The following is a 14945-nucleotide window of genomic DNA, read 5'->3' as shown; positions in this document are numbered from 1 at the left end:
ATAATTTAATGAAGAAAACTAATTTTTAAATTTTAGAAAAATTAATATAAAAAAAAAGTTGGAAAAAAATTAAAAATAATTATTAAAAAATATTAAGAAAAAATTCGAAAACATAAAAAAAATTAAAATAAAAAAAAACTTAAAATTAATTAAACTTCAAAAAAAAATTGATAAAAATTAGAAGAAAAAATTAAAAAAAAATATGAAAAACTAAAAAAAAATTTATGAAAAAGCGCTTTGATTTTTAAATTCCACTCCTTTTAATTTTTTTCCTAATACGATGCAATTTTGAGCCTGACTTCCTCCGCTTTCTCCTTATTTTCCCATCAAAACTACTCGAAGCACTTTTAACAATATTTCTCTTTCACGGACAGACCGAAATCGAAAATTAAACAAATTATGGAGAATCAAATCGAAACTCTGCAGTAAAAGTTTATTTCACAGAAAAATAAAATAAACAACTGACACATACTTTTTTCCATGTTGTATATTTATTTACACAAAAAAAGCCTATAAACTTCTCGGAAAAATAGCAGAAAAAAAACTTTCGAACGGAAATATCAATTTTTATCTGCCAAAACAGTAACAGAACTGGAAAAATATTGAACAAGATAAATGATGCTGTCATTATACTCCTAAACTATTTTTTCTCATCCTTTTTCAATTTTATTTTTTTTTCTTGCGAATATTTGGAATTCGAAAAAAAAAATAAATCGAGTGAGATCAAGGCAAGAATGCCAATAAAAATTGTGGATAAAAATAGAAAGGAAAAAAAAAATAATAGAAAAAAAATCTTTTTAATTACTTTTGATGAAAATAACCAGACACTTCACACTCTCGATCGCAACATACATCTCTCAACACGTCTCGCGCTCTTTTGCGTTCAAAAAAAAATTTTTTTTTTTTACAAAAACAACCGAAAAAAATTAACCTTGGCCTTTTATCGCAGTAGGCCATTCAATATCGTTCGACAAGTTCTTCATAAATTTTCAAATTTAAATTTTTTCGTGAATCATGTCAAAATTCCGTCCCGTTAGCGCCGTCATTTTCGACATGGATGGCACAATTCTCGCTACCGAAGCCGTTATTGAAGGCGTTTACCGCGAAATTTGTGAAAAATTCAAAAAATCCTTCGTCTCAGATGTTCGCTTAAAAATCCTGGGAACCACAGAACAAAATTCCTGTCGAACTGTCATCGCGGATTGCCAATTACCGTGCAGCGAAACGGATTTTATGCGCGATTATAAATCCCTAACTCTCGAGAGACTTGGAAATTGCGAATTACTGCCCGGCGTCGAACGATTAATTCGCCATTTGCATTCCAAGGGGATTCCGATCGCCATTGCCACAAGTTCAAGCAAAGATTCGGTCGCAGTTAAAACTGCCAAATACAAGGCGTTGTTTGATCTTTTTCATCATGTCGTCACTGGATCAAGTGATCCCGAAGTCAAACACGGAAAACCGGCGCCAGATATTTTTCTCGTAGCGGCAAAAAGATTTGCGCCATCTATAGATCCGAAAGATTGTTTGGTGATCGAAGACGCGCCAAATGGCGTCAAAGCTGCAAAAATGGCGGGAATGCAATGTGTCATGGTTCCGGATAAAAATTTACCGCAAGATCTTCAAAAGGAAGCGGATTTGGTACTAACAACTTTGGAAGATTTCAAACCGGAGGAATTTGGTTTGCCGCCATTTTGAGATTTTTCCTCCGTAAAAAAACCACAACAATAAAAAAATATTGTTCGCCATAAAAATTTAATTGATCTATCGTAGCTAGACTGATACACGCAACAATAAATCTACAACCCTCGTTTTATTTCGTTTCGTTTTGCGAGTACTTTACCACAAATGCAACAAATCGCACAACAACGCCCGAGTTCATGAACGAGTTCGCCAAATATAGGTCATACAATGACGTCATTCGGCATGACCCAAATTTCGTGTTGCGCTTGAATAGAAGATGACGCCGACCGACAACGACGTCGTTCGTCGCTGGCATGAATGAAAAATTTGTTGAATAGGGAGAAAAAAAATGAACGGTAAAACAACACGTGACACCAAAAGAAGATAAATTTTCGTCGCAATGCATTTTCTTTCGCATAAAAGACTTTTTTTTAGATTTTTGTTTTATTATTTATGAAAGAAAACATAAAAACACCCAGAGGAGAAAAAGGATGAGAATGAACACAATAATAAAAGTTTCGCAATAAAATAAATTTACTACGATAACGATTTAATTCGGAAAGTGAGTGCAAACAATCCGAGAGAAAATGTAAAACAATTAAATTAAATGGGAATTCGATATATTTTTGCCCCATGCTTCGACCATAAGAACGGTAATCATCGGTCGTTGTCGTGTATATGAAAGTGTTGGTATGGGAAGACATGTGGATTATGTCATTGACAATTATGACGCAAACAGCAATATTTTGATCATCAAAGTAGAACGGAATTGTTTGTTTTGTTGCGCAGTGATGTGAAAATTTGCTCAGGAATCTTATCATGGAACATTTTGACTTGAATTGATTTTTTTTTAATTTTAAGGTTATGTTGAAAACACAAATTTAGGTTACATGAAAATTTTTGAAAAATAATTTTTCTTAAAAAAGAGCATTTAGAAAGTATTTTAAATCAATTTTTTGAATTTCTATTCAAAAGATCATCAAAAGAAATTTTGAATAATTTAAATTTGACAAAATCTTCACTTTTTGATCTATTTTCTTTTATAGATCTAATCTGATCAACAAGCGACGAAATACAGTACTACCGTTTTCCCTCAAAAATTTTTTTTTATAGAGAATCATAACTAAGAACATAAGAAACATAAATAGATTTTTAATTCTGAAATTCGTCAATTGCGAAATTTTGGGCTTTTAACGAATTTCAAGTTAAGAAGTTTATTGGTTTTCATGTTTCTTAAGAGCTACTGTCTTTCATCGAAAAAAAAGCTCGTTAGGATTTTCTATAAAAAAATACTTTTGAAGGAAAACGGTAGTACAGTATTTCGTCGCTTGTTGATCAGGTTGATCTTTAAAAAATAACCTTTAAAAAAAGCTTTAAAGTTCTATTAAACTATAAAGAATTTTTCATCGTTGAATTTGATCATTAACGGAAATCTGTTTTTATTTATTTATTTCATCAAATTAAGATTACTGCATTGTAGTTGGAGGAAAAAAGCATTAAGCTTAAAAAACCTCATCTTTTCTTTCACGTTATAATTTTGTTGGTCGTGCGCCATTTAATCCGTTGCCATTGAATATATCACAGTCCTGCCTCAGGCCCAGTTGGAGTGTTTTATTTGGTTAGAGTGATCACAGGATGAAACAAGAAAAATGGTTTTTTCAAAATATATTATTTGGCAGTCCAGAGTCTGAATTCTGGAATTTTTCAGACCTTATGCATCAACTTTGTTTGCTTAACTTTGACATCCGAACTTAATAGAATGAAATTTTAATTTTACATGATTTTCATATTAAATATTTAATTACCTTAATTTTGAACAAAAAGATTGTTTAAATTTTTTTTAGTTCAAAACTCAACCGCTAAGGGCTCAAAATTCATCAAAATGCTACATCACTGTCACGAAATCACCTACGAAGAAAAATAATCAAAACTTTTCATCTTTCTCACACCATCGCAAATCTCCCATCTCGTATTTTTACTTCGATTATTCACATTTAATGTTATTTAAATCACTCTTGTCTGTAATTATATTATTGGCAGTTAGACAAGAAACAAACCGGTACAAGGTATTTTAAGCATAATTAAATATAAAAATACACTTTTTTGCGTGTACACAACGCGAATGTTATTTTTAGACTTTGATTTTAAATATAAATAAACCATGGTGCGTGCGTACTGTATTTATCTGTAAATTACAAAAAAAAATTAATGAACGAATTTACCTGCGTCGGCGTTACTTCGATGGAGGAGATCCAATTAGTACATAACATGACGAGTATTGAACAAAAACAAAAGAGCGAATTAAACGAGTGGAAAAAGGGATTTTACACATAATTTCCTCATTTCAATACAAATGCTGAATATTTCATAATTACCGTGTGATTTAAATCAATTGAATTTTAACTGAAAATATTTTTATTTGGTTTTTTTTCGCAGGTCTCTACCCAAGTTAAGCAGTCAAGATGAAGAAGGGGGGGCAGGCGGACATGGCGGCTTTGGCGGAGGCGTAACGCACTTTGAGCCAATCCCTCATGATCATGACTTTTGTGAACGAGTTGTTATTAATGTAAGTACTTGCTGCCGCGCTGCTGCTTTTGCTTCATTTTTTAACTTTTCTTCTCTCTTTTTTTATTCTTGCCGCTAAATTAACTCAAAACAAAAAACAGGTTAGCGGTTTAAGGTTTGAAACCCAACTTCGAACGCTTAATCAATTTCCAGATACATTACTAGGTGATCCCGATCGAAGACTTAGGTACTTCGATCCATTACGTAATGAATATTTTTTTGATCGGAATCGACCGAGTTTTGATGCTATTTTATATTATTATCAAAGCGGTAAGTTTTTCCCTTCTCATTCTTTGCTTTGGTGACGGTTGCTTCAAAGAAATAAGAGCTTTTCGTCGTCCAATGTCACACGCGGATCCGCGAATTAAAAATAAATAATTACTTTTTTCAAAGGCGGTCGACTACGGAGGCCCGTTAATGTACCTTTAGATGTATTTAGTGAAGAAATTAAATTTTATGAATTAGGCGAAGCAGCGACTAATAAATTTAGGTAAGTTCCGCTACTTCATCTTTTACATAAAAACTAATTCTAACTATTCACACAACAAAAACACAAAAAATAAAAAACAGTAATAAAAAGACAAAATATCGCAGTGGAGTATCCGGTTATCTAAGACAATCGGCACGTAGCAAAAATCATCGACACAGTCTCGGAACGTATCTCGAGACAATGCTCAATCGACGAAGTCGCTTGGGAGATGTGTAATTACAATTAACTTTCTTTTCTGTAACAAGCGCCCCCCTTGCTAGATTTGATCGAAAATTCTTCCTTTCTTTGTAATTAAACGACACAAAAGAATCAATTATAATTAGTACCCAGTTGGAAAAGTTTTTGATAGAATGGAATTGATGATATCCTTTTCGTTACTTGATTTATTAATAGACCAAAAATTTTCCATAGAACAACTTTTATAAGAGACACTTTTAAAGATCTTATAGAAGATCTGAATAATTTTTTAATATACTCAGATTTGGAATAATTTTTTTTTTAGATCCAACCTTAAGATCCTAAGATCTAAGATCTAATCTTAAGATCCTAAGATCCAAGATCTAATCTTAAGATCCTAAGATCTAAGATCTAATCTTAAGATCTAAGATCTAATCTTAAGATCCTGAGATCTTAAGATCTTGAGATCATCCATTAAAACCTAACCTAAAAAAAATCAAATTCTAACAAAAAAAGTAGCGTTACTTACCTCAATACAAATTTCCAGCTGAGTAGCGTTCCCCATAAATCTACAACGTTCCATTTAAACAAACGTAATTATAATCAAAATAATTGCTTAACTGACTTTCATGCCCTTCATCCTTCCGTTCGTCGTCTATGTCCTTATCGTTCATACTAAACCGCGCCATAATTGAATTTACATCAACCATAAACACGTAAAATTACAAAATAAAACCACATCAATTGCAAAAAAAAAAAAAATGTCAAAGTCACGTTTCAATTACCTTTTAATTAAGTCACACAAATGACGCTCCATCTGTTAAGGAAATTAAGAAAAAAAAAAAAGTATAAAGTCGACCTCGAAACTACGCATTCGATTCCGATCTTAAATCTTTGATTTTTACCCGCTCTGATGTAACGATATGAATTTTCTACGCTGCATGAGACGTTCCAACCACTTTTTCCATCATCACACATCGGAACTTTTGCGTTTTTGAGGTTATGAAAATCCCGAGGGCCTCATACGTAGATTTTCAAACTTCAGAAGCGCAACTCATCAACTGAGGGGTATATTGGGATGTAGAAAATTCATATTTTTACATAAAACAAATTTTTCACAGATTTTTCTTACCTACACTTAATATGCGAAATTGACAGCTTGCACCTTTGTCGCAAATTTTAGTAAATTAGCATTTTGTGCTTGCTTTTTTGTACCGTAGTTTGTAGATTTTTTGACAGCTGAACGTAAGTACTCCAATGAGTGACAGTCAACGATGATGAGTCGAGATGATGTATCGGTGCTCCACTGCTAGCTGTACTGCTATGTTCCCCGAAACACAAACTCCATACATAAAAAAACATACAAAAAAAAAATTTTACTTAATTTTTAATGCTGACACTTTTGTGTCGAATTTTCTTTAAAATTTCCCTCAAATGAATACAGAGAGGATGAAGGCTTTATTAAAGAAGAGGAAAAACCACTACCGGACAATGAGAATCAACGTAAGGTGTGGCTGCTGTTCGAGTATCCCGAGAGTTCACAAGCGGCCAGAATCGTAGCCATAATTAGCGTATTTGTTATACTTTTATCTATTGTTATATTTTGTTTAGAAACATTACCCGAATTTAAACATTATAAGGTAAGATTTAAAGCGTTTGTTTTGTTAATTAGCAGTTAGCACTTTTTTTTGCTTTGATTAGGTATTTAATACCACAACAAATGGCACAAAGATCGAGGAAGACGAAGTGCCCGACATCACAGATCCGTTCTTCCTAATAGAAACTATATGTATTGTATGGTTCACGTTCGAACTTAGCGTCAGGTAAGTTTTATACTTTAACAAATTTTTCCCGCGCAAAAAAATGGCGGGAAAGTAAGGAGTACGAAAATGTGAAATTCTTCCTTTGTAAACTTTCCCGCCATTTAAAAAGAAGAAAAATTTTACTGAGGAGTACAAAACAGTGAAACTCTCCTTATAAAAACTTTTATACTTTTAAAAAAGGCACCAAATTTTTACAGAGGAGTACAAAAATGTGAAATTCTTCATTTGTAAACTTTCCTGCGCTTTAAGGCGAAAAATTTTTACTGGAGGAGTACGAAAATGTAAAAATCTCCCTATTAAAACTGTAACACACTTGAAAAATGCGGGAAATTTTAACTGAGGAGTACAAAAATGTAAAATTTTTCCTTTGAAAAGTATCCTCAACCAAAAAAGGCGGGAAAAGAGTACAAAAATGAGAAATTCTTCCTTCGTAAACTTTCCCGCCATTAAAAAAGGTGAAAATTTTTTACTGAGGAGTACAAAAAAGTGAAACTTTTCCTGTAAAAACATTTACACACTCAAAAAAGGCGGGAAAATTTTACCGAGGAGTACGAAAATGTGAAATACTTCTCTTGTAAACTTTTACGCCATTAAAAAAGGAGAAAAATTTTACTGAGGAGTACGAAAATGAGAAATTCTTACCTTATTTCCTTTGCAGGTTCCTTGCTTGTCCGAATAAATTAAATTTCTGCAGGGACGTCATGAACATAATTGACATAATCGCCATCATTCCTTATTTCATAACTTTAGCAACTGTTGTAGCCGAGGAAGAGGATACGTTAAACCTTCCAAAAGCGCCAGTTAGTCCACAGGTTCGTCTTTGTTCAAAACATTATTTCATCTTTTAATTCTCAAATTCCTCAAAATTAACTAAAAATTTGTTTATAGGACAAGTCAACGAATCAGGCTATGTCCTTAGCAATTTTGCGGGTGATACGTTTAGTTCGAGTGTTCCGAATATTTAAATTATCTAGGCATTCAAAAGGCTTACAAATCTTAGGAAGAACATTAAAAGCATCTATGCGGGAATTAGGTTTACTTATATTTTTCCTCTTCATTGGTAAGTACAATTCTTTTTTATTCCTTATCATTCACTGTCATCCTCATGTCTCATAATTTAATCAATTAATTGAGTCATTGACAACAAAAAAAGTCATTTATCATCATTTTCATTTAATTTACTCAAAATTTCATTTTTTTATAGATTTTTCTTGATATGCTTTGCGTCAAATCGCAAAGTGTTTCAAAAGCAAATATTTTTTTTTTTAGAAATCAAAACTTTTTTCTACTTATTGAGTTAAATGAGCATAAAATGCGTGAAAATTTAGTCAAGTATAAATTTAATGACGAGTTTTTTAGCTTGTGTGTGAACGCTTGATTGATATTTATCTTGGTTCAATTCATTTAAATTCAACATTTGCACAGGATTCATTTTCATTTTTCTCGTAGAATATTAAAATACATCGAAATTTAGTGAAACTGTAGAAATTTTGTTTATTTCCATAGCAATTTTATGAATTGAATTTTAATTAAAAATTATTATTACAAATTCCAATTATATTGTAATAATAGTATAGTAGAAACTCGTTTAATTTTTCCTTATCATTGAATTGAATCTCGTGTAAAATTTATCAAGTGACCACAAAAATTGAATTTTGATTAAATATCATGTTCAAATAGGAAAAACTGTCGAAAATCATCAAAATATAACTTTTTGCGTCAAGTTTTGATATCATAATATTTTAATAATACTGATAATCAAAAAAAAATCTTTTATTTATACAACAAGTCACAAACATAAAAGAAATTTAAATAATATGAATTTCTGTTTTTCCTTTTTTTCCTATCTTGACATTTTTTTTCGTATTGAAAGATATTAAAAATATTAATATCAAACAAATTTTTTTGTCTCTTTTTTTCTTGTTTATTTATCCAATCTAAGCCAAAAAATAAACATTTACAGAAAAAAATGTCCTACAGGTATATTTATATTAAAAAAATAGAAAAAACATTTTTTTTTCTATCCAGTGAGTCCTTTTTTTAACAAATTACGCAAACAAAATGGCCAAGAATGCCAACGAGACGAAAGTAAATACTGCCATAATTCACGGAAAAAAGGATCTCGATAAAAATATTTCATTATTTAATTTTCAGCGTTATCCGGGCAGCCATCCGGGCATCGGATAATGACAAACAAGAAAAAATATTTGTATCCAATATTCGGCAAAAGTTGTCACTCGCTTCATCGAACCACTCAAAAGAGTCATTATAACAAATGTTCGTGCATAAATTACACGAACAAGGGAGATAAAGAGGAATGAACGAGGAGAAAAAAAAACACGTCACACACTTGTGCAATCATTGAACAATGAATAATATCTGGGAACATAATTCAAGCACAATTGAATTGGAATCGTGTTCTTGTCTAGGATTTATCGTCGTCGTCGTCGTCTCGGTCTAAGTTTGTTGTCAAAAGTTGCATGTAAGCGCATTTTCTCCTTGTACGAATTCGAGACACTTTCAATGGCGAGGAAGTAGAACGTGGAAATGGCACACAAACACAAAAGGATTGTTGAAAATTATTGCTTCTTGATTGTTGTTGCCTATAATGATGGCCATTGAAAGCAAGTATAAAAAAACGAAACGTGAAAAATATATAGTTAGTAGAATCGTGCTCATAATACAAGAGGATTATTATCAGACAAAAATTTATGGCACAAACCAAGTTGTGAGACAAGACAGAAAAAAGTGTCGTTTTTTTTCTTGTGCCATCGCACAATGGCGATCATTTAGGTGCGTTCATGTGAAATGCAACTATTGTCCTGCTTTTTGGGATACAATGTGACATTCATTTTGGTTATGTACACTGTTAAAAAAATTTTATATGGAATTACGACTTAAAGTGTTAAGTATATTAATTTTTTTATGAATTTTAGATGGAGTTCTGAGACTTGGTTGAATCTCTGGAAAATTAAAATAATTGTTTTATTCATAATGCTAAAAAAAATCAAGTCAAGAAGCTCTTCGGAGATGAAACAAGGGAACAAGGACCTTATTGAAATTCTATACATTCTATAACAAAAAATCTTAAGAATCGTAAACAAACGTGATTTTGTAAATGTGAAGAAATTTCTCGATATGTTTAAGCTGAAATTGAATGTCAACAAAACAAAGTTCATGATCTTTGGAGACAAACACAACAACACCACTGAATTAATTTTACAAGATGAAGCAATTGAAAGAGTGAAAACAATCAAATACTTGGGAATCATTATTGATGAAGAATTGAATATGAAGGAAAACCACAAAACTGTGATAAAAAAGACTGCAAAGAAGGTTGGTTTCTTGATAAGGAACAGAAACAAGATCGATAGAGAAACAAGACTGATACTATATAAATCTATGGTTGGGTCGTGCATAGACTATTGTAGCTCAATTTTGATATTGAACAACGAGACTGATTTGAATGAATTACAAAAAGTGCAAAACCAAGCTTTAAGATCATTGACTGAATCGGTATACTAGAATCTGTGATTTGTTGAAACAAACTGAATTATTGAGTGTCAAACAGAGAATAAACTTTAATGTGCTTGTCCTTACTTATAAAAGGTCTCTTGCCCGATTACCTAAGAGTAAACATATCACATGTTGGAGACGTTCAGCCTTACCTTTTGAGAAAAAACAATCAACTAAGACCATCAAGTAACCTGCTAACCAACTCAGTATTTTACAAGGGATCAGCATTATACAACGAATTATCAAAAACTTGTGATATTAGTGAATTAACATTGAATCAATTTAAAAAAAGAGCATAAGATTATGTGATTAAAAACATTGAAATATAGTAAACTACCCAAATTAAGAACACAAAAAAGTGAATATATCATTAAAATGATGGAAAAAAAATACAACAATAACAACAAACGACAATACATGGGCGCATGGGAATCTTATTTTATCAGAAAAGACACTTCATTAGAAAAGGCAGAGATGATTTTCCGCTGAGAAGCTCACATTTTATGTCAACTTCAATCTTCAGTCGATAAAAAATCGTGACCATGGCAACCTTCTTACCGAAAATATTCGAAAAATATAAATAATTAAGAGTAAATTCAAATTTAAGCTATGGAATTGAAAGCATTAAAGAAGTTTATTAAACGGCAAGACCTTGAATGGAGGCACTCATATTAATAATATTCGAGATGAACCCTACTTGAAGCTTTTTTAAAAGTTCTTTTCATAACATAATATGTTTAATGAGCATCTTTAAATCTATCAATACTTCCAACTTTAAAGAACCCGTTAAATACAAGCAGTTTGTTTTAAATCAATATACTTCAATGAAAAACATTTTTGAATACGATAAAAGACAACAACAGTGCAACTATTTAATAACCTGTCCGATCAAAACATTTTGGCAATAACAAACTTTTCAACTTTTATCAAAATTTTCACAAAAGCTGATTGTAAAAAGCTCATAATTGAACCAAAACTCGAAAGCATTTAAAAAGTTTCGCTTTTATGCAACTTTTCCCTGTCTCATAAAACTAATTACAAAGCTTAATGAACTAAGTTCAACGTAACGCAACTTAACATTTTCAACAGTGTATTCCGAACATGGTTAATATCTGTCCTATTTACAACGAGCCCTTTTTTGCGTAACAATGATGATGATTGTTCAAAAGAAAATTTCAACAAGTCCTGTAAATTACCATCAAAAGAGAGAGATAGAAACACAGAGAGGAAGAGAAGAAAACTAACAAACTGACACTTTCTTGTCTGATGAGCATTTGGATCGATAATCGGCACAAAAAAAAAACAATTTCCTGTCAATCACGGAGTGTGTGTGTTTGTGTCAAAAGAGCGATAAAAAAGAACACTTAAAAGAACTTTGATTCCGTTTCATTGCTCCTCTTTTTGTAAAATTTTTTTCCCCGAAAAATTAGGTCAAAATTAATTCAAGAGTCCTCGCTGATGTTAGAAAAAAATTTTTTTTTAAGTGACTTGTCGTTCATTGCGCTTCTACTACTACTAATACTATTAAAGTGTGTGACAAGCAAGTAGGCATAATAAAACCCATTAAATCAGGTAATAAATCTTGTAAATATGTTTTGATCATGGCAAGTTTTTCTATTGAATGAGCGCCAGAAAATGCATGGAACTTTAAAATATCCGTATATTGATCTTTTTATTTATAACAACATGGATATAAATATTGCGTTATTTTTGTATCAAAGATTTGCCTTTTGTGCAAAATTCTATATATAGCGAAAAAAGACGTACAAGTTATATTTTGATGAAAGAACCTTTCAAAATAAGTAGAGAAAAGTTTTTTTTTTAGTTCATCTCATATTCATGAATTTATATACATTTTTATTATTATTATTAAATCTTTATATATCGCTATCAATAAAATAATATTATTCCATAAGCGACTTAATTCAATTATTGGCTGCTAAAAAAAAACTTGAAAAAAAAATATTTTTGTTCAACCAGCAGCTTCCAGATTTTTTTATAATAAAATAAAATAAAAAAATTATCCTGAAACAACAAATGATAAAAAAAAATTAAAAAATAATAATAAACACTCTGTTATAACAAATATAATCCCAGGTGTTGTCCTCTTCTCATCGGCTGTATATTTTGCCGAAGCGGGCGCTTCTGAATCATATTTCAAATCCATACCCGATGCATTTTGGTGGGCTGTAGTTACAATGACTACAGTAGGATATGGTGACATGAGGTATAAACTCCATCAAAACAAATTTATCGTGTCCACTTGTATACCTCCTTTTTTCTTAATATACATAATATATATATATATAATATAAATATTTAAATATATGAATGCCAATTTCAATTATATATAATATATACAACAACACTGGAAACCAAAAATATATATTTTCCGTTTTTTTTCCTAATTTTTATTTATTTTGAATTAAATATAATATTGGATTGACTTGGAAGTGTAAAGTTGTTCCGTACCGTGTAACCGTCGTTCGTTCGTTCGTCTTCGTCGTGTAAATCGTTTTGTGCCTGTGAATTTTTTTTTCATTATTTTTTTTTACTCTTTATATGTTCCTTCTGTTCCGATGAATAATTGGTTCTTCATATTTTTTATATATTATTATTATTATTATTAGAAAAAATATTGATTTTCTATTATTTTATTGTGATTGTTTGGTAGAAATTCGCAGAGTTCGAAAAGTAGAAGTTTTTTTATTATTATTATTTTTTTTAAATAAAATTCCTTCATTCAATACATAAAAAGCTTTAATAAATCCAGTACAAAAATATATATTGGTACGATATTAAATCTATGAAGGAACCAATATTTCTGACAAACATTGAATTAAATTTATAATTTAATATTTATTTTATTTATTAATGAATGTTTATTATTTTTTATATATATTTTTTTTTTATAAAATTATTTTTTTATAAAATTATTTAAATGTATATTAAGCATATAATGCGTATATTATATGTATAAAAAATATTAATTTTATATGCATATATATGTATATAATATGCATATAATTTATATATAAAATTTTTATATACTAAATATCAAAAATTTGAGCATAAATTGAAGTTTAAATTATATAAATTAAACAAAAACACTCTTATTGAGTTATTTTTCTATCGATTTATGGTTAAATTCTTGATATTTAGCATAAAAAATTTTTATATATAAATTATATAAATTATATACATGGTATACACATATTATATATAATATACAAATATTATACAAATTATATACAAATAATATACATATAATATAGAAAAAAATTAATTTTGTCCGCCACATTAAAATAATAATTGTTGTAATTTTTTTTAAATAATAATAAATTATAATTAAACGAAAAGAATAATATTAATGTCCTCTCAAGCTCTCTCTTTATCAGAATAAGTAGCAAATCTGTTGTCATTCCGTGTACTTATCAAATCATCAAATTTTAAATGTTTTTTTTTTATTTTTTTTTTTTTATATATAAATATTATTTTTAATATTATTAATAAATATTAATAATAAAATAAAAAAAAATCATGAATGAAAAAAAAATATACAAAAATATAAATTTTGTATAAAATAATTTTACGATTGGCTGCATTGGTGTCTTTTTTATAATTTTAATGTTTAACAATATGAATAATAAAAAATAAACAAAAAATTAATGATTTTGTAAATAAATCAAATGTTATAAATATTATTATTATATAAATGTTGTATCTTTGTTATACTTTTCCTAATTTAATTTTTTTATTAATATATATGATCTCTCTATTCTGAAGTCCGTATCTCTTACAAAAGCGACAATGTATTGAATGAATGAATGTTCATCTACTGCTCTATCGATAATTTTTTTTTTTTAATTATTTTATTTTTCTTACTTTTTACTTTTAAGTCAGGTCTAAGATATAGGGAAAAAATTAAAAAAAAACTGAACAAAAATATTTGAACTAAATTCGTCGTCTCAAAATCATTCATGAGTCATTTCTTAATTTTGTCATTTTTCTCTCTGCTTATAAAACGCATCATCTTCAAAAATTCAAAAAAAAAATCAAAAGTTATGAAGAAAAAAAAAATATTACAAAAAGCAACCATATCAATGTCCACCAAATATTTGTATCTAATTTTAGGCGTTGTACTCTTCTCATCGGCTGTTTATTTTGCGGAAGCAGGAAGTGAGAATTCGTTCTTCAAGTCCATACCAGATGCATTTTGGTAATGAAACTCTCCAATAATAATAATAATTAAAATAATAAAAAAAAATTAAGAATTGAATTAACAAACAGCGAACAAAAATACTAAAATATTCCATAATTTCCAATAATTTGTTACAGGTGGGCCGTGGTCACTATGACCACAGTTGGATATGGTGACATGACGTATGATTTAATTTCTTTCTTTAACTTTTTTATTTTATCTCACTTTTATAAAGCATATATTGTTGAAAATATCGTCGACGTCAAACATTTTTTCTCACCAATTTTTGCAGAGCATTAACATTCCGCTCGAATATTAACGAAAATATTTCTATAAAATTATTATTATTCACTCACTCAATTTAATATATACTACTAACTATAATATTATATATATATAATATATCATATATAAACGTTTATTATTCACACTTTTTTATCATTTATTTTTTTATTATATATATTTAAATATCTAAGTCGCTTAAAAAAAT

General features: G+C 29.4%; 2 protein-coding genes across 2 annotated transcripts in view; both read left to right on the top strand.

Moving 5' to 3' along the window:
• LOC134835489 (potassium voltage-gated channel protein Shaker) overlaps positions 1–14945 on the top strand; it is a gene marked incomplete at its 5' end in the record, with an annotated part of 38649 nt that overhangs the window by 16142 nt on the left and 7562 nt on the right. The window contains 9 exons of the mRNA XM_063850368.1: positions 4120–4249; positions 4350–4518; positions 4642–4738; positions 6360–6555; positions 6617–6738; positions 7397–7550; positions 7627–7798; positions 14389–14473; positions 14593–14637. Of these exons, the coding sequence (XP_063706438.1) occupies positions 4120–4249; positions 4350–4518; positions 4642–4738; positions 6360–6555; positions 6617–6738; positions 7397–7550; positions 7627–7798; positions 14389–14473; positions 14593–14637 (1170 nt within the window). The remainder of the gene's footprint in view (positions 1–4119; positions 4250–4349; positions 4519–4641; positions 4739–6359; positions 6556–6616; positions 6739–7396; positions 7551–7626; positions 7799–14388; positions 14474–14592; positions 14638–14945) is intronic.
• Positions 1015–1698, top strand: LOC134833417 (pseudouridine-5'-phosphatase-like). The gene has a single exon (XM_063847728.1). The coding sequence runs from the start codon at positions 1015–1017 to the stop codon at positions 1696–1698; it is 684 nt and encodes a 227-aa protein (XP_063703798.1).

Source organism: Culicoides brevitarsis, chromosome 3 (genome assembly GCF_036172545.1).
Source record: "Culicoides brevitarsis isolate CSIRO-B50_1 chromosome 3, AGI_CSIRO_Cbre_v1, whole genome shotgun sequence".
Lineage (NCBI taxonomy): Eukaryota > Metazoa > Arthropoda > Insecta > Diptera > Ceratopogonidae > Culicoides > Culicoides brevitarsis.
The sequence above is the reverse complement of the archived record's forward strand: the minus strand, read 5'-3'. Positions and strand labels throughout refer to the sequence as shown.

Bases quoted from the DNA above. Each gene is read 5' to 3' on its own strand.
- LOC134833417 (XM_063847728.1), top strand. From the start codon at position 1,015: ATGTCAAAATTCCGTCCCGTTAGCGCCGTCATTTTCGACATGGATGGC.